We start from the raw sequence: 27,032 nt of genomic DNA on the forward strand, positions 1-27,032 counted from the left end.
CAATATAGAAAAGGTTCACACACTTGCATGCAAAAGGTTCTTAAGTGTTCCTCTTAAAGTATCCAACAAGTTTGTGTATGGAGAACTGGGACGCTACCCTTTGTACATCAACAGCGCAGTAAGGTGCATGAAATATTGGTTGAAGCTGTTGACACTAGATATATCCAGAATTCCCAGACAGGCATACTTAATGTTAAAAAACTTGGACGAGCGAGGTAAAACATGCTGGGCAACACATGTAAAGAATACATTGTTTAGCACGGGGTTTGGATATGTTTGGTTGCAACAAGGGGTGGGGTGTGAAAAAACATTTATTTCTTTGTTTAAACAGAGAATGGCTGATATGTATTTGCAGGAATGGAATGGTTCCATTATAAGTAATGACATTTATCAAAACTACCGATTATTCAAAACAGTTTTTGAAAGTGAGAAGTACTTTGATTTCATTGACAAAAAATGTTTCCGAGATTGTTTGATCAAATTGCGTCTGGGTGTGTTGCCTATTGGAGCTTCGTGTTTTAGAAGAACATTTGGAAGGGACAGGAATATTCTATGCAAGCTTTGTGATGTTGTGGAAGACGAAAAGCACTTTGTATTTGATTGTCCATTGTATGCAAACGCCAGGGCTAAGTTTCTAAATACAAGATATAACTCATTAAATTTTGTGAATATTCTCCGTAACGGCTCATCATCTGATATTCGTAGATTAAGCATTTACTTGTTCATTGCTCTAAAAACTCGCCTGGAGTTTACTGAAAACATAGCTCAAGACGACTGATTGTGACTGTATTACTTTACCGTGTATGTTTAGTTTTGTATCTTGGTTGCTTTGCCGCTGTATGTGTTTAGTTTTGTATCTTCGTGTTGCTTTGCCGCTGTATGTATTTTTGACTTGTATTTTTGTTTGTAACGACCCTATTCTAGGGGCTAGAGGCCTGAAGAATAAATGATGTTCTTGTTCTTGTTCTTGTTCTTGTTCTCTCTCTCTCTCTCTCTCTCTCTCTCTCTCTCTCTCTCTCTCTCTCTCTCTCTCTCTCTCTCTCTCTGCCTGTCCGTCTGTCTGTCGCTGTGTCTCTGTGTCTCTCTTTCTCTGTCTCTCTCTGTCTCTCTCTGTCTCTCTCTGTCTGTCTGTCTGTCTGTCTCTCTCCCTGTCTGTCTGTCTATCTCCCTCTCTCTCTCATTCTCTCTGTCTGTCTGTCTGTCTGTCTGTCTGTCTGTCTCTCTCTCTCTCTCTCTCTCTCTCTGTCCCTTCTGCCCTCACTGTGTCCCTTTTCTTCCAGTCTAAAATTGTACATAGCTGCCAACATATTTTCGGGCTCAGTTAGTGTTTAGCATTTGTCCTTTCTTTTAAATGTTTTGAGCTATGTCTTTCATCTTTTTTAAGGTCCAATTTGTCAGAAAACTTTCCAAAATGGGGCCTTAGGTGTACTTACTTTAAGAAGAAAAAGAAGGTGATGTCGTAGAAGAAAAATCTACAACAACAACAACAGCAACAACAACAACATAATTATATGATATGTGGTATATTCGTTGGAGTTGGAATAAACCAGTAGTGAAGATCTGAAAAAGATGCCGATTTATTTTGGGGAGACATTTTAAACAGCAAAACCGTTACGCAGGTTAAAGCTCAAATTACACACCAATTGAGTTTAAAACGGCGGAATGCCAAAACCCATTAAGACCCCCCCCCCCCCCCCCCCCGCGCACACTGTGCGACAAACCTGAGAGGCCACTGCAGAGAAGGTAGGAGGAAAAGCAATCAGACGAAGCTTGACCAAACTTAACGTATTAACGTAGCTTGACCAAACTTTTTGCAGTGAAACGCGAAGAAACGATCCAGCGCGTTCCCAGTAAACAGACACCGTCGACTCTAATTTCCCCTCATTGACTCTGCTGGAACACTACTTCCACACGAAAATGACAGAAAAAGCGAATAACAAGCCCACACCTTTCCTCAATGGATTCGTACTTTACGTTTTTGTCCCCTTTTCTAGACAAGACGTATCCGTTTTGTTGCCGAAAATGGAAAACGCCTCCTGAACTAGAACTAAGGAGCTGGAATGATCACGCGATGCAGTTTATGACACGTTGCATGCTGTCTCTCAAAACTGATCTCTGCCACGGCTTTTTGAATGGGCCGTCTGAATCATAATCTGAATGTGAATAGTATATTTTTAAAGTCTAAATGTACACTGTATTATATGTTGGGTATCCAGGAAAGCGCTACCCAAGACAGTCATTAGAGTAAGAGGACATGAATGGAGGTTCAAATCCAGTACACACAAATATCTACAAGCTACACGCCACAATCCATGCGGCTGTTGGTAGGACGTCAGCCTTGTTTTACCTCACATAAACTCCACACTGACTATCCCCCCTCCCTTTCAAAGTGCCGCTGATCAAACTTTCGACCCCGTATTCCACTCGTGGAGTCTAATTATTGATAAACAACTGTATTTTGACCGTCAGAAATTTGCTTCAACTCAAACTCTTTCTTTTCCCATTCGAGGGACGTAACCAGTCGTGGTGGGTTTTTTCTTCTCAAAAATCGAATGTTGGGGTAAAATCTATCGAATTTCATCACACATCTGCCTCAATTGCAAGATCTTGACATGTTTTTCTCCCTTTAGATAACTGTACCTCTTGAAATAGGCGGGAAAACATTCAGTCTGGAGTTTCTTTCGGCAGAAGCCTGGCTGACGTCCTCCCTATAGCCGCATGTGTCACTAACGCATTAAACTGGGCCGGTGTAACACGAAATTTTTACTCCACGAAAAATTTACTCCGGAGTAAATATTTCGTACGAAATTCTTACTCCGAGTACACTTTTCGTACGAGAAAAGAACTCCCCAAGGCACGAAAAAATTACTCCCTCCACGAAATTTTTACTCCCCATTTTTTTTACTTCCAGTAAAAATTTCGTACGCAAAAATGGGATGCGGGCGAAGGGATAATGCCAATAAGTGATCTCGCACACACGAATGTCGCGCTACCCTCCTTCCACCCCTTCCACCACCAAGACCAACAGGGGACAAGGGAGTAAAAATGTCGTACACCTGGCATGGGAAGTTAAATTGCTTGTGTTGGGGTGAAGTAATTTGTTCGTTATTTATTCGTCAGGGGAGTAACATTTTTGTACGAAATGTTTACTCGGAACTCACCTGTCTTGGGGAGTAATTTTCTCGTGTAATGGGGGAGTGCTTTTTTCGTGAAGGGAGTAACTTTTTCGTACGAAATGTTTACTCCGGAGTAAAAATCTCGTGGGAGTAATTTTCTCGTGTTACACCGGACCACGACAATCGCGCTTTGTATTTTTTTCAAGCACTGCTATATCATAATTGCGCATCGGAAAGGACGAAAGTGTCAATTGCTTGCTCTTTCATCTGATCTAGTTTTAGTCCAATTAAAGAATCGCTCACCAAATGTGGACGTCAATGTTAGTCGGATACACGCTTTGGTTTTCTGTTAATATGAATAAAAAAAAAACAACGACGAAATGAAAAAGGGATTCAGCATAAAAACACGCACATCGTCTAGGACATGAGACAATGACAAAAGGTATCGTTTTCATGTCATTTTGTCCCAAATGACATTACCAGCACATTTTTCAATCTATTGAATCTGTTTTCGTTCTATTTTTTTCTTATAGCATGCGTTAATAATTGATTGTCAACTGGAATGGAAGAGCACAAAAAGTGTAATTTGATATTAGTTTCTGTAGAGGGAACAAATCTTCCACTTTCATGTCAGTGTGTCCCATGCAACATACATTTGCTAAACTGCTATGTGTGCGTAGATTATTAGTTAGTGGTATAGAAAATACTGATCAACAATTGAAGTCAGTTTTTACATCCATTTTCTGTCTATTTCTTATTTGTTTGTTCTTTTGGTGTGGTCAAATGTCAGCAATCGTGTGTCATTCGGGACAGTGGACATGACACCTGACCTTTTGTCACTGTCTCACACGTGCGTTAAAAGTTCCAGAGCTCTCATTCACTGTGACCTTGTAAGTAAAGCAAATCCTGCAGCCTTTAACTGAGATCGTGCAAAATGCTGTCGTGTTTGTGAAGTCTTTTTAAATCAAGTTCGACAGCAAAACCATCACAACACTCATTTCAAACAGGCATAGACAACTAGGCATTGAAAACTGAAACATGATCTTCCATAGGACTATGTTTCGACACAGAATGAAAGCTGGACTATCACGCCATATTGTATTATACTGGCACAATTTCAGCACGACTGAGCGATTGTGAGAGATGGCATTGTGATACTTCAACATAACGCGATATGCAAAATCCAGCGGAGGACGGACGGACACACGCACGCATGCACACGCACGCACGCATACACACACAAACACACGCACACACACACATACACAGAGCCACACACACACACAGACACACAGACACACAGACACACATACACAAACACCCATACACCATCCCCATCCCCCCCACACACACACACACGCACAGCAATTGTAAGCAAGGGCGGGGAAGTAGCTCAGTTGGTAGCGCGCTGGCTTTGTATCCAGTTGGTCGCTATCAGCGTGAGTTCGAACCCCACGTTCGGCGAGAGATTTATTTCTCGGAGTCAACTGTGCGCAGACTCTCTTCGGTGTCCGAACACCCCCGTGTGCACACATGCTCACGAAAAAGATCCCAAGTTCACAGCGAAAGTCTCAGGGCTTGGAAAACATGAAGACACGCTAGCACCATCTCTCGTCTCTGATTATCATGATCGTATTTCGATACTTTGACGACATAAACCCAATGCTGGTGTGTCGAAGAAGACAGCCACAGCGGGCTTGTTCGAGTCAAAGTATCACACCATATCTTCAGCATATTACCAATACCTGTCCCAATATAGGCCAACTGGTCTAAGAGGACGTTAAACCCTAATAGTCAGTCAGTCAGTCAATTGTAAGCAGCGATGGCTGGCGGACTTACCAAGACGAAAGAGGAACATGAGATGGATTGTGATTTTCTGTGTTAAACAGAATGTGTCGGGCTATTAGCGGTGGCTTTGAAAGACGGAACGCAGCTTGTTTTTCCTTCCACTGAGCATTTCAAAGGTGGTTTGCTTAAGAAGGGGCTGAAGAGGGATGAGGATTTTTTGTGTCTTTTTCATTAGACAAACTCATTATAATCGGCGAAGGAGGAAATATCCAAGGAAAGGATATTTGTTAAGGTTTGACAATATTTGTTATGTGTTGCCTGCTTTGTGACCTATTATAAGACACGTGCTGTATATCGTTCTTAAATTTGTTATTGTGCTAGTCTTTTTCAAGCTGGTATTGTGTTGCCTTAGTAAAAATGAAGTACTTTCCCTGGCCTGTCTCTTGTCCAAACCGTTCCCTTCTGTAACATCAACCAATCGAACCAATTGTAAAACATTTAATAGAAATTGTGTCATATTTGTCGGAATAAATCGTTCAAATGAAGTATCAGCCGGTATATATTACCGGTTCCCCATTTTATTTCCGGTAATTTAAGATTTAATCCGGTAAAATACGGGGGATAATATGTTTTTTGGTTGGAAACGATGTTCAGCACAATGGGAAGGCAAGTATATCAATTCCTATGGTGCATCAGCCGTTATAGTCCCTAGATAGATCCAGAGGACTGTAAGGATGTAAGGACACATTTTTGAATCGATGGTGCCTGCGGTTGGGTGTGTGTGGTTGGGGGGGCAGAAGGAGGGGTAGAGGGGGAGGGGGAGGGAGAGTACTGGCGTAGGCATCAGAGCATGGTGAGTGTTGGACAGAGTGTGAGGATGATGCAGGGGGGGGGGGGGGGCACTCTGGGCTCCCCGAGTGTCTTGTCATTTCACGCGCCTCCCTCGGGGCCTACACTGATTCCTTCCGATCAAACTCTGTTAACCCTCTTCAGCCCCCTCCCCAACCCACTCTCATAATACCCCCCCTCACACACACACACACACACACACTCACTCCCCCTCGTTATCTCTACACGCAACACCTTCCATCCTCGACGTAGCCTAGCTGCTCCCGAAGTCATCTCTTGTGAATCCCTCATCATCTCTCGCCTCTGTCCGTGCCTGTCTTCGAGGTGTTGTTGTCGTGTTGCTGGAGGTCTGTCATATTTTCCTTGTCCTTGTCATCTTCTTGTCTGTCATATCTTCCTTGTCCTCGTCATCTTGTTGTGTTGCACGTGTGTGCCTTGTACGTTTTTGTTTTTTCGTTTTTTTAACATTTAGTCCTGTTTTGACTAAATGTTTTAACATAGAGGGGGGAATCGAGACGAGGGTCGTGGTGTATGTGCGTGTGTGTGTGTGTGTGTGTGTCTGTCTGTCTGTGTGTGTGTGTGTGTGTGTAGAGCGATTCAGACTAAACTACTGGGCCGATCTTTATGAAATTTGACATGAGAGTTTCTGGGTATGATATCCTCAGACGTTTTTTTCATTTTTTTGATAAATGTCTTTGATGACGTCATATCCGGCTTTTCGTGAAAGTTGAGGCGGCACTGTCACGCCCTCATTTTTCAACCAAATTGGTTGAAAATTTGGTCAAGTAATCTTCGACAAAGCCCGGACTTCGGTATTGCATTTCAGCTTGGTGGCTTAAAAATTAATTAATGACTTTGGTCATTAAAAATCTGAAAATTGTAAAAAAAATATTTTTTTATAAAACGATCCAAATTTACGTTCATCTTATTCTCCATCATTTGCTGATTCCAAAAACATATAAATATGTTATATTTGGATTAACAACAAGCTCTGAAAATTAAATATATAAAAATTATTATCAAATTTTTTTTTTCGAAATCAATTTAAAAACACTTTCATCTTATTCCTTGTCGGTTCCTGATTCCAAAAACATATAGATATGATATGTTTGGATTAAAAACACGCTCAGAAAGTTAAAACGAAGAGAGGTACAGAAAAGCGTGCTATCCTTCTCAGCGCAACGAATACCCCGCTCTTCTTGTCAATTCCACTGGCACTGCCTTTGCCACGGGCGGTGGAGTGACGATGCTACGAGTATACGGTCTTGCTGCGTTGCGTTGCGTTCAGTTTCATTCTGTGAGTTCGACAGCTACTTGACTAAATGTTGTATTTTCGCCTTACGCGACTTGTTTAACATTTAGTCCTGTTTTGACTAAATGTTGTACCATGGACCGATCTTCATGAAACTGACATACAATGTCGCTCTTCTAGATGATATCTCCATTCTTTTTACATTTAGTCAAGTTTTGACTAAATCTTTTAACGTTGAGGGGGGAATCGAGACGAGGGTCGTGGTGTATGTGTGTGTGTGTGTGTGTGTCTGTCTGTCTGTCTGTGTGTGTGTGTAGAGCGATTCAGACTAAACTACTGGACCGATGTTTATGAAATTTGACATGAGAGTTTCTGGGTATGATATCCTCAGACGTTTTTTTCATTTTTTTGATAAATGTCTTTGATGACGTCATATCCGGCTTTTCGTGAAAGTTGAGGCGGCACTGTCACGCTCTCATTTTTCAACCAAACTGGTTGAAATTTTGGACAAGTAATCTCCGACGAAGCGCGGTCTTCGGTATTGCATTTCAGCTTGGTGGCTTAAAAATTAATTAATGACTTTGGTCATTAAAAGTCTGAAAATTGTAAAAAAAAAAAATTTTTATAAAACGATCCAAATTTACGTTCATCTTATTCTCCATCATTTTCTGATTCCAAAAACATACAAATATGTTATATTTGGATTAAAAACAAGCTCTGAAAATTAAAAATATAAAAATTATGATCAAAATTAAATTTTCGAAATCAATTTAAAAACACTTTCATCTTATTCCTTGTCGGTTCCTGATTCCAAAAACATATAGATATGATATGTTTGGATTAAAAACACGCTCAGAAAGTTAAAACAAAGAGAGGTACAGAAAAGCGTGCTATCCTTCTCAGCGCAACTACTACCCCGCTCTTCTTGTCAATTTCACTGCCTTTGCCATGAGCCGTGGACTGACCATACTACGAGTATTGCTGCGTTGCATTGCGTTCAGTTTCATTCTGTGAGTTCGACAGCTACTTGACTAAATGTTGTATTTTCGCCTTACGCGACTTGTTTTCTGTTTTTTTCGACAAATGTCTTTGATGACGTCATATCCGGCTTATAGTGAAAGTTGACGAGGCATGCCCTCTTTTAAACATTTTTTTTATTGATTGACATTTTGGTCAAGCAATTTTCGACGAAGTCCGGAATAGGGGATTGCATTTCTTCGCGGAAGCTCAAAAATTAATTCATGAGCTTGGTCATTAACAACTTCAACATTCTATTTAAAATTAAACTATTAATAATGAAGTAATAGATTTCATGTATAGTGTTTATCATTTCTCGAATCCAAATATATATAGATATGCCATGTTTACTGTGAAAATGTACTCACAATGAAAGACAATAGGTTATATAGGCACTGCGTGTGTTTGCATGCTTCGCGGAGACGAGCTGGACCCGTTTCAGTCTTTGTTCTTGGTCTAGCGAAGCCTTAGTAAATGTAGCCTCGGTGTTTGCTGTTTTTTTAGTTGATCTTTTAGTTTCAGGCCGACAGATAAAAGCAATGTTTTATATCGCTCCACGAGACTTTTTTTTAAAATACATAACCCTGAGTTTTGTCTTTGCTAGAGTTCACACTTTCTACGTAGAAGCATGCGAATATAGTGTCTAAAAAACTATTTTCTAATTTTCTTTAATTGTGAGTACATTTTCAGATTAAAAAATCCTATAATATGATTCCTTCGAAACAAAAACAAAATGTCCTCAGTGTCACACAAGAGGTAATGACAGAGAAACATGTCTCAGTTGTAACCTCTGCACAACGCCCCATCCACTCACATCTTGCACTTGTACGTGCATCTTCCTTGTTTCCCGCTGTGTGTGTGTGTGTGTGTGTGTGTGTGTGTGTGTGTGTGTGTGTGTGTGTATGTGTGTGTGTGTGTGCGTCTGTTTGTGTGTCTGTTTGTGTGTGTGTGCCAGTGTGTGTGTGTGTGTGTGTGTGTGTGTGTGTGTGTGTGTGTGTGTGTGTGTGTGTGTGTGTGTGTGTGTGTGTGTGTGTGTGTACACAAAGCCCCAGTCACATACTCACGTCTCACGCTTGCACGTGCATCTTCCTTGTTTCCCGCTCACAACCATCAGGCTTCTTTGGGGCCAGCAAAGCAGATTAATTTGCGGAATTAGCATGGAGATGCGATTAACGAGACTTCCATTTTGTGCTGCGTCCTGAGGGAACCAGTGTATGCACAGGGAGTCGCCGAGCGGCGTGGTGCGCGTGCTCTTCTTGTTCAGTCTCTTGTCCCTTCACATTGGACATCTCGCCATCACCATTATTCTCTGTCTTGTCTCTTCACATTGAACATCTCGCCATCACCATTATTCTCTGTCTTGTCCCTTCACATTGGACATCTCGCCATCACCATTATTCTCTGTCTTGTCCCTTCACATTGAACATCTCGCCATCACCATTATTCTCTGTCTTGTCTCTTCACATTGAACATCTCGCCATCCCCATTATTCTCTGTCTTGTCTCTTCACATTGAACATCTCGCCATCACCATTATTCTCTGTCTTGTCTCTTCACATTGAACATCTCGCCATCACCATTATTCTCTGTCTTGTCTCTTCACATTGAACATCTCGCCATCCCCATTATTCTCTGTCTTGTCTCTTCACATTGAACATCTCGCCATCCCCATTATTCTCTGTCTTGTCCCTTCACATTGAACATCTCGCCATCACCATTATTCTCTGTCTTGTCTCTTCACATTGAACATCTCGCCATCATCATTATTCTCTGTCTTGTCTCTTCACATTGGACATCTCGCCATCACCATTATTCTCTGTCTTGTCCCTTCACATTGAACATCTCGCCATCACCATTATTCTCTGTCTTGTCTCTTCACATTGGACATCTCGCCATCACCATTATTCTCTGTCTTGTCTCTTCACATTGAACATCTCGCCATCACCATTATTCTCTGTCTTGTCTCTTCACATTGAACATCTTGCCATCCCCATTATTCTCTGTCTTGTCTCTTCACATTGGACATCTCGCCATCACCATTATTCTCTGTCTTGTCTCTTCACATTGGACATCTCGCCAACACCATTATTCTCTGTCTTGTCTCTTCACATTGGACATCTCGCCATCACCATTATTCTCTGTCTTGTCTCTTCACATTGGACATCTCGCCATCACCATTATTCTCTGTCTTGTCTCTTCACATTGAACATCTCGCCATCACCATTATTCTCTGTCTTGTCCCTTCACATTGGACATCTCGCCATCACCATTATTCTCTGTCTTGTCTCTTCACATTGGACATCTCGCCAACACCATTATTCTCTGTCTTGTCTCTTCACATTGGACATCTCGCCAATACCATTATTCTCTGTCTTGTCTCTTCTTCTTCCCAGCTGCTGTTTGTGTGCGTGTCTGTCTGTCTGTCTGTCTGTCTGTCTGTCTGTCTGTCTCGCCGTCTGTCTCGCCGTCTGTCTGTCTGTGCTTCTCAGTCCTGTATGTCTACACTTGTCTGATTTTTCTGTGATGTCTGTTCTCCTCTTCTTCTTCCTGCTCTATGTGTCTGTCTTTCTGTTTATCTGTAGATCTCAGTATTGTAAATCGATTTGCACTGCAATAAAATGTATCTTCTTATTCAGCCTGTTGCCCCTTCAATTTGTCCACCCCTTCTACTACAACCTTCTTTGTCTCTCCTCGTCTTTATCCCAGCTGCTGTTTGTCCGTGTGTTTTTTGTTTATCTGTCCGTCTGTTTTTTGTTTTGTCTCTCTTAGTCCTGTATGTCCTTCTTCTTTTTCTGTCAAGATGATGTCTGTTTATCTGTCCCTCTGCACTGAACTTTATTTACAAGGGATGAAGATTAAAGGCTTGGATTTTTTTTAAAATCTGTCCTTCAAACCAAAACACGCCATCAAATGAGAGAGAGAGAGAGAGAGAGAGAGAGAGAGAGAGAGAGACAGAGAGACAGAGAGAGAGACAGAGAGAGAGACAGACAGAGAGAGAGACAGAGACAGAGACAGAGACAAAGGGAGACAGTGAGGACGAGATTACGGGTGTGTGTGGGGGGCAGGACAAAGAGCAGAAGACAGAAGAGACGGGGGGGGGGGTGGGGGGGGGGGGGGGGGTGGACAAGGAGGAGACGGGGGTCTTCAATAGGTGTCTTTCTCATGTGACAAAACAGCATGTGGAGAAAGTGGGTTCCCCCGGGCACGCCGTTCGTTGTGGTCCACACGGGACACGTCCCTGTCACACAATGCCCTCATCACGGCGTGTTCGCCATCACTTTTTCTTCTCCCCCCTCCAGGCGAGGCCGTTTGTTGCAACACCATATTTTTGTAACGCCTGGCACGGCCTGTGAAAATTATTGCGCTTTCTACTGTAAGCGGGCGCAATCGTTCCACCTTGTTGAAGATCCCGAGTTGCCAGCGAAAGTCTAGAGACACAGAGTTTATACCTAGCACGCACACCAGTGAAGACGGTGTCATATGCTGCATGCCCACTTGGCAGGGCAGGGCTCCTCACGGATGCTAAACCTATAGGGTTCCTGGACCCCCAACTTTAATTTGTAAGGGGTCATTGGACCCCCTTTGTACTTCTTCTCCTTCTTCTTCTTCTTCTTCTTCTTCTTCGTTCATGGGCTTAGACTCCCACGTTCACTCATGTTTTTAGCACGAGTGGATTTTTACGTGTATGACCGTTTTTACCCCGCCATTTAGGCAGCCATACACCGCTTTCGGAGGAAGCATGCTGGGTATGTTTGTGTTTCTATAACCCACCGAACTCTGACATGGATTACAGGATCTTTTCCGTGCGCACTTGGTCTTGTGCTTGCGTGTAGACACGAAGGGGGATAAGCCACTAGCAGGTCTGCACATAAGTTGACCTGGGAGATCGGAAAAATCTCCACATTTAACCCACCAGGCGGCCGCGGCCGAGATTCGAACCCTCGACCTTCCGATTATGAGGACCCCCTCAGTACAACTTTAGAGAGTCCGAAGACATGGAGGTTCATATTCTTGATTTTCTAAGGCACATTTCTCGCCGACACATAAACCCTGGCGCGCTCATGTCAAAGTTATGCCGACTTTTTGACATTCTCTAAGCTCTTTACAACATTTTTATGATCATAATGATATGATGGGTAAGATTAACTACATACATTTGTGTCGGTAGAGATCTGGTAGAACAGTAGAGACATGTAGCGAGTTGAAAGTAGCAAGCGCATACAAAAGAGAATGAACATAGTAAATCATAAACTATAATCCAGTGGCAGATAAGCAGTAGTTCGCTAGTGAAATAATTGGAGAATGCATACAAAATAAGGGTTGTCAGGTTGTTTACATGAGTATGCGCTCTGAGTCAATAAAAAACCCGACCAGATTCACAAATAAACGAGTGTACAGTTTCAAAAATAAACTTATTGGTGCGAAGAGGACAGTTTTCGCTACCATTTAACAAAATATCAACATGTCTGTAATTTACAGGTAGTGCATTTATTGTGGACAGGCGAGCATCTACCAAATAATGGTCAGCGGTTTCGTTCAAATAGCCGCACGTGCACTGCGGTTTTTCCTGTAATTGGCGTTTGCATAAATCAGAATTCAAATTACTCATGTTTAGGCGCATTCTGCAGTGGTGAATCTCATCCATTCTTTTACCACAATAACGGTTACTTGCAGTAAGAACAACTGCCAAGCACAAAATAGACCCTTTTCGGAAGAAAACAAGCTAATTATCAGCATGAAAAAAGTCCCTATTCGAGGCCCCTACTCCACATGCTAATGATATAATTAGGGCGCTCTCATTCTTGTTTGACGGACCCTTTGGAACAAAAAGCCTCCGTTATAGCAACATGTTTCCAAAGAGTCTCTGTTTTTTTCTCTCTTTTGTCTTTTTTGTTATGGGCGTGTTTGTGTTTTTCTTGGACTATGTTGTCTCCCCCTGCCTTGACGGCCTCCTCTTCAAGACCATTCTGATAATCATCGGTCCACGCTATCGCTCACGTCTCTCTGACAGGATGGATAATCGCTACGCGGAGTAAATGGAAAGAATGTGTCTAAAAGCCGAAATCTATCAAAACAAGAATACAGAGTTATCTCCCATATGTTTTTCTCTAATGTTTCTGATCAAGAGACGAAAGACGAACGTGATTGTAGAATGGCCGACTTCGACAGTGATCTCCGTTCTGTTCTTCACAGTTATGATAAAGACATCGTTCTAAGGTCAAAACAAGTCGAAATTTCGAGACTGGTGTGGGAAGGAGACCGTGATATTGTTGCATCACTCCCAACTGGTCACGGAAAAAGTTTCGTCCGCTCCTTAGCCATTTTGTTATGATCACGTGACAAAGTTGATTATCACGTGACACTTTTGCCATATTTAGAGTTGTTTGCACAGTAAATACATCCGCGAAAGATAGCTCGCTTGAAACTGTCTTACATAACAATTCCTTTGTAATTTAAAAATTACACAACACCATGAAAAATCATTATCGACGATCGCGAATCTGCTTATATCAATAACACATTACGAAAAGCTCTAAATATGTTAAAAAAAAAAATAAAAAAAATCGATTTCCTCTCCAGAGAAGGAAATAAATGAGACCCGAAGGGAAGTAACTCATTTTGACCTGAGTTCAGGATGCTTCAAGAGGTGCACGCATTGTTTTCTTGCCGATTCCTATTTCAGACTCTGGACAAAAGAAGTCATAAAGTGTATCGTTTTCTATTTCAGACTCTGGACAAAAGAACTCATAAAGTGTATCGTTTACTATTTCAGACACTGGACACAAGAACTCACAAAGTGTATTGTTTCCTTTGTAAACAGTGAACGGGAGCTGCCCCAAAACAAAACAAAACAAACAAAAACGCCCATACAAAGCTGTCGTCTGAAATGTTTCAAATAGTTGATAAATCGGTTTTGTGAAAAGAATTTGTTGTTAAAACAATAAACGAAAGATGGAATAGAAACTGTTCTTTGTTGGGTTGTCTCTATTTTGAGATACCCTGTGCACTTCTGGAAACGATCTGATTCCCGTTTGTTTTTTCTCACGTTTTGTTTTTAACCGTCATTGACCCACTTCATACAACAACAACACAAACACACTCCTGCGCGCGCGATTAGACACGTTTATACAGTCTTATTTCATGAAGATTGATGGGTGCTGGCTTAATGAAATACTTTGCGACACACTTTTGTGAACATTGCGACAGCAAAATCACAACGAGGATAGTTAAGACAAGTCCCAAAGAGGTGTTTGTGTGACAAAGAAGAGTGTGTGCATGGTGTGACATCATTGATTTGTTGACGTCATGAGGAAAATGGGGAAGGGCGTATAGCAAAAAGGCCCGGAATGACAGGCACTGACGCGTGCAGTATGACAATAGTAACGTTGTGACTTGATCATTACACAGAATGTGGCAAAATGGGGAGTGCATGGCCGGTAGTGAAGCATGTACTTTGACTTCAGTTAATGTGATAATGATTTCCTGACTGTTGCGGTGAATGCCGTGTCGTTAATATGAGCACGTGTTTTCTGAGTGATCCGTCGTTTTAGGCTAGGAGAGTGTGGCAACAAGCTTTGTATTTTATGTGACGTCATGTAGGCTATGTAGTGAAGTCATACGACATGTGGTATAAAGAAGAGTATGTGGCTGTCCTTGATCTGAGTGTCAAACTGCTCTGCGTTGTGTGGAAGGATCTAGGGGAAGGCCTCCTAATATGGACCACCTCCTGCTCTGACAAACCAACGGCGCTAGAGCGCTCAAAACAATTTCATTCGCTGTATTCACCCTCTCTGGATAACTTGCACACGTCAAAACAGTTGCAGAAACACAAACCGCACAACCGTAAGGCTTTTTCTTTTTTTTAATAATAATAATAATAATGCAAACTTTTATAGCGCTATTCTAGAAAATTGTCTACTCTTAGCGCTTTACAATACATACATCGACCAAGCATACTATACACGCACAGGCAAAGAAACCGACCAAACATAAACAACAAACTATACATGCACAGGCAAAGAAAACGACCAAACATACAATACACGCACAGGCAAAAATAACGACCAAACATAAACAAACATACTATAACCAAACATAACCAACATACTATACGCACGCATGCAAAGAGAACAATCAGCACATATAATTATTACTGACATCTAATAATGCAGGCATACAGTGACAATCCAATACACAGCCTAAGCACATGAACCACAATAGGCGTCTATATAAAAACGTGTCAACAGTACTATTTACACACACACAGACAGTGCTGACACAAAGCGCAGAAAATGTTTATACGCGTTATTTTAGGCACTAGGTAGGGGGTGAGGTGGGGCAGGATGGGCTGGGTGGGGAGATGCTGGAGGGGAAATCACTTGCGCTGGAAGAGGTGTGTTTTGAGATTTGTCTTGAATGTAGTGAGAGAATCTGTGTGTCTGAGAGGCAGAGGTAATCTATTCCAGGTCACAGGGGCTTGATAGGCGAAGGACCTCTCGCCACATGTCTTTGTTTGCACTGTGGGGAGTCGGAAGAGTCGAGTGTCGGCGGCAGAGCGAAGCTGACGAGAGGGGGTGTAGAGATTGAGGAGTTCTGACAAGTATTCTGGGGCAGAACCAGAAACGACGGCAAAAGAAAGAGAGGAGAGTTTGTATTCGATCCTTTTAGTGATAGGCAGCCAGTGTAGAGAGTGAAGAAGGGGTGTGGCGTGTTCATACTTGGAAGATTTGAAGACCAGGCGGGCAGCGTTATTTTGGATCCTTTGAAGTCTATCTAAAAGGTACTTAGGGAGACCGGCCAGGAGAGAATTGCAATAATCTATCTTTGAGAGGACTAAAGAACACACTAACGTTTTGGTTGCATCAGTGGTGAGGTAGTGACGGACTGAACTAATCTTGCGCATCTCTAGATAGGCGGACTTGCAGATGTTAGAGATGTGTTTTTGGAAAGAGAGAGTTGGATCGAGAGTGACGCCAAGGCTGCGGACAGACGGAGAGAAAGAGATAGGTAGTTCGTTGACAGTGAGAGAGGCAGGAAAAGAAGGGTGATTGAGAAATTTCTTGGGACAGGCCAGCATAACTTCGGTTTTGTCACTATTTAACTGGAGTTTGTTTAAAGACATCCAATCACTGAGGTCCGTTTTGGCATCGTTCACTCTAAATTTGCCGCCCAAAACGGACTCGTTTCTGACCACAGCCAAAGCTGTTATCACACACAAGTTGCTATATAAGACCGTAATTGTTACATTTTAGCAGTGTTGACCCCGAGTTTCTACTGCAAACAAAAAATAATAGCAAAATATCAAAGTCACCTAATATGGACCACCGTCAACAAATCGAAAAAAATAAAAGCTAAAGGCTATTGCTATTAATTCATTAAGAAGCTTGATGAAAAAAACCTATAACTAGCCCTCGAGATTTCCAAAAAATATATCAAATAGTCTTCTTTTGGTTGTAGTTGATAATTTCACTTATTTTCACTCTGTTTTGGATAAGCTTCTTTAGTTTCCTTGTGTACTTCAAATAATGCTCTCATCAACCCGAAACATATAAATCTAAAGCATATTTTAATTAGTCTGACTTATACACTAAGTTGTATCATGTTATTTTGAAGTAAAGGGGGGCTTTTTACAGTGATTCGGGAAGGCTTCTTTACTGGTCCACATTGGGCGCCCAGGCTCCCAATATGGTTCATTTGTGATTTTTTTCTGTATTGAATTTTTGCTGAATGTCTATCAGAGCTATTTGACTCTAATTAGGCCCAACGGTTAACCAAAGAGAGAAGGACTACCAAAAACAAAATGAAACTTCTTCGCAAAAAAACAAGCTAGTTATCAGCATGAAACAAAAAGTGGTCCATATTAGGAGCTCTTCCCCTATATTTGTGTGTGGCGTCATGTATACAGGGACGTCGTGACTGTATCAGGGAAAATGCCGTATCGCTGCGGGTGTCAGATAGAAACATGTTGTAGGGGAAGGGCTCCTAATATGGACCGGTTCCTAATATGGACCACCACAAACTAACGGCGCTAGAGCGCTCAAAAAAGTTTTATTCGCTGTATTCACCCTCTCTGGATAACTTGCACATGTCAAAACAGTTGCAGAAACACAAATCTCAAAACCGTTAGGCTTTTTCTCTTTTTTCACTTTTGGCAGCGTTCACTCTAAATTTGCCGCCTAAAACGGACTCGTTTCTGTCTACAGCCAAAGCTTTTATCATACAAAAATGGCTATATATGACAGCTAAAACCGTATTTGTTACATTTTAGCAGTGTTGACCCCGAGTTTCTACTGCAAACAAAAAAATAATAGCAAAATCTCAAAGTATGTGCGAGTCCCCAAATATGGACCACCTTCAACAAATCGAAGAAAATAAAAGCTAAAGGCTATTTTCATTAATTCATTAAGAAGCTTGCTGGTAATAACCTATAACTAGCCCTCGAGATTTAAAAAAAATGCAACGAAAAGTCTTCTTTTCGTGGAAGTTGATAATTTCACTTATTTTCACTCTGTTTTTGATAAGCTTCTTTAGTTTCCTGGTGTGCTTCAAATAATGCTCTCATCAACCCGAAACAGATCAATCTAGAGCATATTTTAATTACACTAAGTTGTATCATGTTATTTTGAAATATAGGGGGCTTTTTACAGTGATTCGTGAAGGCCGCTTCACTGGTCCATATTAGGCGCCCAGGCTCCTAATATGGACCCTTTGTGATTGTTTCTGTATTTAATTTTTGCTGAATGTCTATCAAAGCTATTTTACTCTAATTAGGCCTAACGGTTAACCTAAGAAAGAAGGACTACCAAACACAAAATGAAACTTCTTCGCAAGAAAACAAGCTATTTATCAGCATGAAACAAAAAGTGGTCCATATTAGGAGCCCTTCCCCTATTAATGTCTTCATTATTGCAGTGCAATGACGTAATAACTTTTGCAGAGATTGGCATGTCGCGGAGAGTGCAGAGACTGTGGCCGGGCAGTTAGGTAGTGCATGGTGTCAAATCAAAATTGTCAATTTGTGTGATGACGTCATTAACCCTATGACGTCATACATGTGTGCCCGGAATGCCGTATCGCGGAGAGGAGAGGAGAGCGTGTGGTATGCGGAGACTTGTAACATGCGGCAGGGCATGCGGACGCTGCTGGTGTCAAATCAAAATTGTCAATGAGTGTGAAGACGTCATTAACAGTGTGACGTCATGCCTGTGTGCAGGGAATGCCGTGTCGCGGAGAGGAGAGTGTGTGGCCGGCAGTGACGTGTAGCGTGCGGCAGGGAGTGGTGACGCTGCTGGTGTTGGTGCTGATGCTGGGGCCCACACCGGGGGCGGCGCTGTGTCGGGACAGGTGCGAGCGGGTGGTACCCAGGCTGGCCAACCTCAGGATGCTCTGGTCACGCTCTTTTAAACGGGTGGGAGGCAATCGTAAGTACCAGTGATGTCTCGTCCTTGTCATTTTCCTCTCTTGTCTTGTCCCTCTCCTACTTTGCTTCATGCTCTTTTTAACACTATCATGAATTTATGACGAGGATGGCATTCGATTTTGAGTTTAAAAATATCATCTTTCCCGCAAACACGATCATAGGATTGTATGGTCTTATGAAAAACACCGAAGGTTTTCTCCCCCAATACACAAGTAGAGAATGACAGTAGCCAGCTGTAGACTGAGCAAAGGATCAGGGAGATTGATTGATTCTTGATTTATCTTGAACCTGGTAGGTTCGTGCAGGACTGAGAGGAAGGTGGAGAGTCAGAGGACAAAGTCAGGCAAGCAGCGGGTGGGGGTAACAGGCGATAGCCAACACCCGCTGATGCTGACAAACGATGACAGCAGACCTTGTCACTAATTGACGTTTGTCCAGCCCCAATCGTCTAACAGCCACTTGCCTGGCCGAGTCTGTCCTTTGCAGAGTTTCGGCTTCATGCTTCTTACAGCTATTTCAGCTATTTCAGTGTGGGCGAGCCCCGTCATGCCATAGCGGTGGTATGGGAGCCTTTTGTCTCCATCTGGAACATCATCTCATTTGGCCAGTCTTAGGTCATTCCTAGGGTAACCATTGACGCAGCGGCACAAAGAAACAAGTCGCGTAAGGCGAAATTACTACATTTAGTCAAGCTGTCGAACTCACGGGATGAAACTGAACGCACTGTATTTTTTCACCAAGACAGTACAGCTTCGTCAATCCCCGCGTGAAGGAAATCGCTCACCTCCCACGTGCAAAACGTAGTGATATTGACACGCCAGATTAGCGCGGTAGCGTATTGTGCAAAGCAGGAAAGCGCGCTTTTCTGTATTCTTGTTAACTTTCTGAGCTTGTTTTGAATACAACCTATCATATCTATATGTTTTTGGAATCAGGAAATGATAAAGAATAAGATGAAATCATTTTTGGATCGATTTCTTAAATCTTAATCGTAAGACTAATTAATCTATTTTCGTTAATTGTGATCACATTTTAAAAGTAAACATAACATATGTATATATTTTTAGATTCAGAATGTGATGAAGAATACGATGCAATCAATTTTAAATCTGTTTGCGAAAAATCGATTTTAATGACAACTTTAATGAGCAAACTCATTAATTAATTTTTAAGCCTCCAAGCTGAAATGCAATACCAAAGTCCGGGCTTCGTCGAAGATTACTTGACCAAAATTTCAACCAATTTGGTTGAAAAATGAGAGAGTGACAGTGCCGCCTCAACTTTCACGAAAAGCCGGATATGACGTCATCAAAGACATTTATCAAAAAAATTCAAAAAATTCTGGAGATACCATACTCAGGATCTCTCATGTCAAGTTTCATGAAGATCGGTCCAATAGTTTTCTCTGAATCGCTCTACACACAGACACACACACACACACACACACACACACACACACACACACACACACACACACACACACATATATATATACACCACGACCCTCGTCTCGATTCCCCCCTCTACGTTAAAACATTTAGTCAAAACTTGACTAAATGTAAAAAACACCCCAAAAAATACCCAAAACAACTGGACAACCTGTTGTGCGTAGAATTCGCAAGGTTCAGTGACACCCTTTTATAGGGTCACCTTTTTATGACCAAGCTCTGTGACTTCGGGAATAGACTATTTCAGGCCATAACTTTTGTTCTCTCCAGAAGCCTATCATAATAGAAGCAGCTAAGTACTACTACCAGCAGTCGACACGCGATGATACATATGCCCTTTGACCTTTCCTTAGGAATATCCATTACTAAAAATAGAATACGGGATTGTGGGAAAGCTGTTCACTGGCACTCATGCACAATATTCGATTTTCAATACACGACTCAAAATCTTTGGGATAAATCAAAATGAAAAAATACAAGTATATAGAGTTAAGAAAACAAGAATAAGTTGAAAACCGTTTGGAATGAAGCAAATGAATAAAATACAAGAATTACGAGTTCAGAACAAAATAAAAATAAAATTGCCTTCGAAGCGAATAAAACCCGGGACCACAAAAGTAAGGACTAGCGCACCGTCAATCGGGGACTGAGCTATTTTGTCGCACTGTAGTCGAGGGAGATTTTAACTTCAAATGTTACACTTGAGTTCTCGAGCGTGGCGACGACTCGGTGACTCGAGTTTCCGAGTCTCTCCGTTCGTATTTGTGTACTTTTCTCCATATCTCATTGTTCGGGGCTAGTTCAGTAACTGACCGTACGCTCCCGGTCACTTCGTATAAGTTTGGAAAGCAATATCAAGTAGCGATAATTTCAAGCGAGACCGACATTATTGATACGAAATGCATTCACCAATCGCAGAAAGGCGCATGAAAGGATATCCCAAAATCCTATATTCTCGATGACATACTAAGGAGTTAGTTCGGGAGAACGACGATCTATGGACGGTTTATCATATAAAGGGAAGCAAGTGGTTAAAACGGGCGTCGATAGAGCCAATGAACAATGTTATCTACTTGTAGTATTTCATCCACTTGTGTTCTCTCCTATTTCGCAAAGGATGATGCGGGTTGCAAATAGAGAGAGGATTGAAACAGTGCAGAGTGTCGGTGACCGAGAAGAAGTATTAAAGGTGCAGTCTGTACCGTGTAAGCGATTCGGCTCATCGTCTCCGATGATCTTACCAGACTTTTACGTGGGTATCATTCAGATGGTTGAGTTTTTCTATGTGTCCAAGTTGAGGGATGGCCTTTTGCCTTGTGTCAAGATGTGAAAGCCTGGACACAGCTTGGAGCCAAACTGTTGTCACGGGTAGGACTGTTGCTTTAAACACTGTGTGTGTGTGTGTGTGTGTGTGTGTGTGTGTCTGTGTGTGTGTCTGTGTGTGTGTGTGTGTGTGTGTGTGTGTGTGTGTGTGTGTGTGTGTGTGTGTGTGTGTGTATGTGTGTGTGTGTGTCTGTGTGTGTGTGTGTGTGTGTCTGTGTGTGTGTGTGTGTGTGTGTGTGTGTGTGTCTGTGTGTGTGTGTGTGTGTGTGTGTGTGTGTATGTGTCTGTGTGTGTCTGTGTGTGTCTGTGTGTGTGTGTGTGTGTGTGTGTGTGTCTGTGTGTGTCTGTGTGTGTGTGTGTGTGTGTGTGGCAGGGGGGGTGATTGCGGATTCGGGAAGGAGGGTGGGTGAAAACGTTCTGTGGTAAGGTCTGAGAAACAAAGGGAAGAAAGCGCTCGAAATGCATACGTCATGCGCAGAGTTGCGAACCAATCACCTTCATCCTCTTTTACACGGGAAAGGCCATCCCTTGACTTGGTCACAGCCCACACATCAACTACCTGATTGCTTTCTATGCTAAAGCCTTGCCAGGTCTCAGGTGGTGGGGATGACAGTCGCTTGTTCATTTCTATGTTAAAGCCTTGCCAGGTCTCAGGTGGTGGGGATGACAGTCGCTTGTTCATTTCTATGTTAAAGCCTTGCCAGGTCTCAGATGGTGGGGATGACAGTCGCTTGTTCATTTCTATGTTAAAGCCTTGCCAGGTCTCAGATGGTGGGGATGACAGTCGCTTGTTCATTTCTATGTTAAAGCCTTGCCAGGTCTCAGGTGGTGGGGATGACAGTCGCTTGTTCATTTCTATGTTAAAGCCTTGCCAGATCTCAGATGGTGGGGATGACAGTCGCTTGTTCATTTCTATGTTAAAGCCTTGCCAGGTCTCAGGTGGTGGGGATGACAGTCGCTTGTTCATTTCTATGTTAAAGCCTTGCCAGATCTCAGGTGGTGGGGATGACAGTCGCTTGTTCATTTCTATGTTAAAGCCTTGCCAGATCTCAGGTGGTGGGGATGACAGTCGCTTGTTCATTTCTATGTTAAAGCCTTGCCAGGTCTCAGGTGGTGGGGATGACAGTCGCTTGTTCATTTCTATGTTAAAGCCTTGCCAGATCTCAGGTGGTGGGGATGACAGTCGCTTGTTCATTTCTATGTTAAAGCCTTGCCAGATCTCAGATGGTGGGGATGACAGTCGCTTGTTCATTTCTATGTTAAAGCCTTGCCAGGTCTCAGATGGTGGGGATGAAAGACGCTTGTTCATTTCTATGTTAAAGCCTTGCCAGATCTCAGGTGGTGGGGATGACAGTCGCTTGTTCATTTCTATGTTAAAGCCTTGCCAGATCTCAGATGGTGGGGATGACAGTCGCTTGTTCATTTCTATGTTAAAGCCTTGCCAGATCTCAGATGGTGGGGATGACAGTCGCTTGTGGGATGACAGTCGCTTGTTCATTTCTATGTTAAAGCCTTGCCAGATCTCAGATGGTGGGGATGAAAGTCGCTTGTTCATTTCTATGTTAAAGCCTTGCCAGATCTCAGATGGTGGGGATGACAGTCGCTTGTTCATTTCTATGTTAAAGCCTTGCCAGATCTCAGATGGTGGGGATGCAAGTCGCTTGTTCATTTCTATGTTAAAGCCTTGCCAGATCTCAGATGGTGGGGATGAAAGTCGCTTGTTCATTTCTATGTTAAAGCCTTGCCAGATCTCAGATGGTGGGGATGACAGTCGCTTGTTCATTTCTATGTTAAAGCCTTGCCAGATCTCAGATGGTGGGGATGACAGTCGCTTGTTCATTTCTATGTTAAAGCCTTGCCAGATCTCAGATGGTGGGGATGACAGTCGCTTGTTCATTTCTATGTTAAAGCCTTGCCAGATCTCAGATGGTGGGGATGACAGTCGCTTGTTCATTTCTATGTTAAAGCCTTGCCAGATCTCAGGTGGTGGGGATGAAAGTCGCTTGTTCATTTCTATGTTAAAGCCTTGCCAGATCTCAGATGGTGGGGATGACAGTCGCTTGTTCATTTCTATGTTAAAGCCTTGCCAGATCTCAGATGGTGGGGATGACAGTCGCTTGTTCATTTCTATGTTAAAGCCTTGCCAGATCTCAGATGGTGGGGATGACAGTCGCTTGTTCATTTCTATGTTAAAGCCTTGCCAGATCTCAGATGGTGGGGATGACAGTCGCTTGTTCATTTCTATGTTAAAGCCTTGCCAGATCTCAGATGGTGGGGATGACAGTCGCTTGTTCATTTCTATGTTAAAGCCTTGCCAGGTCTCAGATGGTGGGGATGACAGTCGCTTGTTCATTTCTATGTTAAAGCCTTGCCAGATCTCAGATGGTGGGGATGAAAGTCGCTTGTTCATTTCTATGTTAAAGCCTTGCCAGATCTCAGATGGTGGGGATGAAAGTCGCTTGTTCATTTCTATATTAAAGCCTTGCCAGATCTCAGATGGTGGGGATGACAGTCGCTTGTTCATTTCTATGTTAAAGCCTTGCCAGATCTCAGATGGTGGGGATGACAGTCGCTTGTTCATTTCTATGTTAAAGCCTTGCCAGATCTCAGATGGTGGGGATGACAGTCGCTTGTTCATTTCTATGTTAAAGCCTTGCCAGATCTCAGATGGTGGGGATGAAAGTCGCTTGTTCATTTCTATATTAAAGCCTTGCCAGATCTCAGATGGTGGGGATGACAGTCGCTTGTTCATTTCTATGTTAAAGCCTTGCCAGATCTCAGATGGTGGGGATGAAAGTCGCTTGTTCATTTCTATGTTAAAGCCTTGCCAGATCTCAGATGGTGGGGATGAAAGTCGCTTGTTCATTTCTATGTTAAAGCCTTGCCAGATCTCAGATGGTGGGGATGAAAGTCGCTTGTTCATTTCAATGCTCGTTATTCTCTCATGTGCCAGGAGATTTGTTCCGCATCTTACTCTTGTTGCACTGTCGTATGCATTTAGAGCGCTTACTTTCCTTTGTTTCTCAGACCCTAAAATAGCGCTTTGTCTCATTTGATGAAGATTGTTCTGCGGTAAGACTAAGGATTGTTTTGGATTCTACCGGATAGCGTGTTCAGTGGGTCTGTTGTGCTTGAATGGTTCCAAAACTTGAAAGGACTTGAAACATTGTGTACTTTCTGATTGTCGACTCCCATACAACTAAGAACAGGTACATCTATCTATTTCATGGCTGTCTTTTTCAAAACGTAATTGCACCGTGAACGTACGTGAATCAGTCTGTATCCTGAGTTGGACCAGTATGATACGTAGAAGATAGATTAAACCGCACGCGCGCGCGCCAGACACTACGCATCATGTTTTCCGTTCATTGTCATTGTGGGGAATGTGTGGGGAAGGGGGCACAGGGCTGAAGTTGGTGATGAGACACGTGGGAGAAGTAAGGGGTGGGGGGTGGGGGTGGGGGGGGGGGGGATTCTGCTTCATTTGTTATGATTAGAGGGAGTCAGCTGGACGGAGGTTCCTGTCGCCAGCCTAGCTGTCCTACTGAAACAGACGTCGAAAAGTTTGCATATATGTCTCTTGAATCTGAGCTTTGTCCACTGTGCGTGGGAAGGCTTTTTGAGGACCTCAGCTTCTTAGCCAAAGTCCACACTGCTTCTGACAGAGAAGGCGGGTTAACTACCAGTGCCAGTGTCGGTCACAGCCTAGATTCCTGGTCCGTGAACTGATAGAAAGGACGAAAGGCAGAAACGAATGAAGGCTTTTTGTGAAAAGTAAATTTAGACTGTCTGTAGCCCGAAAGGGCATCCGTCAAAAGTGTCTAAATTACGTGTCGTGTGCAAACACTTTAGTCACGTGTGCAGACAGGCTTGAAGTCGTAGAGGGAAGCCACTCTGCACGAACCGGAAGAGGCAGCGGTTTGAGCAAAGTTGCGATCCTTTCCAAAGTGAAATTGCGAGCTGTTTTGGTACTGCCCCTGAGCTATGCAATGTGAGTGGCCCGGTCTGCCGTTAACCAAACAACCCCCCAAACAGCAGCAAAGTACTTAAGCACTGGCACGTTGCGCAGAATTGTGACGCCATCTTGACAAATGCGTTTATCAGTTAAGTTTCCTAAGCTTGCATTTCTTGGTGATGATGATGATGATGATGATGATGATGATGATGATGATGATGACGACGACGATGACGACGATGATGATGACGACGACGACGACGACGCACGTACACATGATTCTAACGAGGACTAAAAGTAATAATTGTGTGCACAATATTTGTTCTTCAATAAATGAGGAAAACGTAGTTCGGTATGCATAGCTACCTTAAGACTGCCATCACATTGTAACTGTTTTCGTCGTTAATATCATCATCATCATCATCATCATCATCATCATCATCATCATCATCATCATCATCATCATCATCATCATCATCGTCGTCGTCGTCGTCGTCATCGTCATCGTCATCATCATCATCATCATCATCATCATCATCATCATCATCATCATCCGTGTTAATCCTTTAAAACAAAAAGAAGCAACATATCAGTGCTGCTCATGCGGAGCCATGATGCGTGACTCGTGAAGCTGTATGTCTTATTCAAACTGGAGCTGCTGCGGTCAGAGCCATCTTGCTGCACGTGCTATACAAGGTGGACATTAGGACTAACGGCGGCGATAACGAGCTGTGACAGACAATGAAGGCTGCACTTTCCCAGGGAAGTGGGCGACACAAGAAGGGGCGAGCTATAGAGGGCAAGGACACAGATGTGGTAATCATCGAGGAACAGAAACACTGTAATCACCTTGTAAATCAGTAAGCAACCCAAAACGTAGGGTCGCTGTGTACTGCGAATTCCAAATACTTATGCAATGCGATTTTTCCGCTGTTTGCATTTTAATGTAATATGCGTAAGGCCAAAAAAAATAATAGGTGTGGTTACGGTAACATAGCCAAAAAAAATAGGGTAGGAAGGTAGGCAATCACTTTTTTTTTTAAACTTTTTTTTTCTAATGTGTACAAATTAAACCTACTTGACAGGGAAATAAGTGTGCGACTCGGGCGCTTTCGCTTTCATTGCGTTATCTGCACTCGTTTACTTGTTGTTTTGGGTATTTTTTTGACAAATGTAATAAAAAGTTATAGGGTCGGCCCCAAAAAATAGGGTAGGTCGGGTTACCGTAACCACACCTATTTTTTTTTTTAGGCCTAAGCATAAAAACGGACATCCAAAAACAGAGAGACTGCTGACGTTCCAAATTTGGAATGAAAAAATCAAAAGGTTAATTATTGGAACATGTAATGTTTTTTGTAACTTTTTTTTTTTTTTAGGTGGGAAGAGATTTTTACACTAACAAGACATTCGCAAGTACATCGGCCCAATAATGACAAATGAAACGAAGAAATAAAAGCTGATGTGATGTGATCTTTGGCAAGATGGTCAGAGTCGGAGGGAATAGCAACAGAGTCGCGTACGTTATCCCAAAGTCATGAGATCTGTTATTTTTTTTAAATATTGTTTTTCATTACTATATTTGTCCATCGCTGGGAAATTCGGGTCGCTTCCTCCTAGTGGAAAGCTAGTAGCAACAGAATCGCGCTACCCCAAAGTCAAGGGATCTATAAGAAAAAAAAATTCTTTCTTTGTTATGCTAAAACTCGTAATATTGTACCTATCCGGCCCAAACCACCCACCACCACCCAGCATAGAGGCTCTAAACAACAAATATTAATAATAAAACAAGTCGCGTAAGGCGAAAATACAATATTTAGTCAAGTAGCTGTCAAACTCACAGAATGAAACTGAACGCAATGCAACGC

General features: G+C 42.6%; 1 protein-coding gene across 1 annotated transcript in view; it reads left to right on the top strand.

The window, feature by feature from the left end:
• The window catches only part of LOC138947663 (uncharacterized), a 73,452-nt gene that overhangs the window by 18,289 nt on the left and 28,131 nt on the right, over nt 1-27,032 (top strand). The window contains exon 2 of the mRNA XM_070319190.1: nt 18,235-18,442. Within this exon, the coding sequence (XP_070175291.1) occupies nt 18,238-18,442 (205 nt within the window). The 5' untranslated portion in view covers nt 18,235-18,237. The remainder of the gene's footprint in view (nt 1-18,234; nt 18,443-27,032) is intronic.

The sequence above is a fragment of the Littorina saxatilis genome, linkage group LG14 (assembly GCF_037325665.1).
Source record: "Littorina saxatilis isolate snail1 linkage group LG14, US_GU_Lsax_2.0, whole genome shotgun sequence".
In the NCBI taxonomy this organism is placed as follows: Eukaryota; Metazoa; Mollusca; class Gastropoda; order Littorinimorpha; family Littorinidae; genus Littorina; species Littorina saxatilis.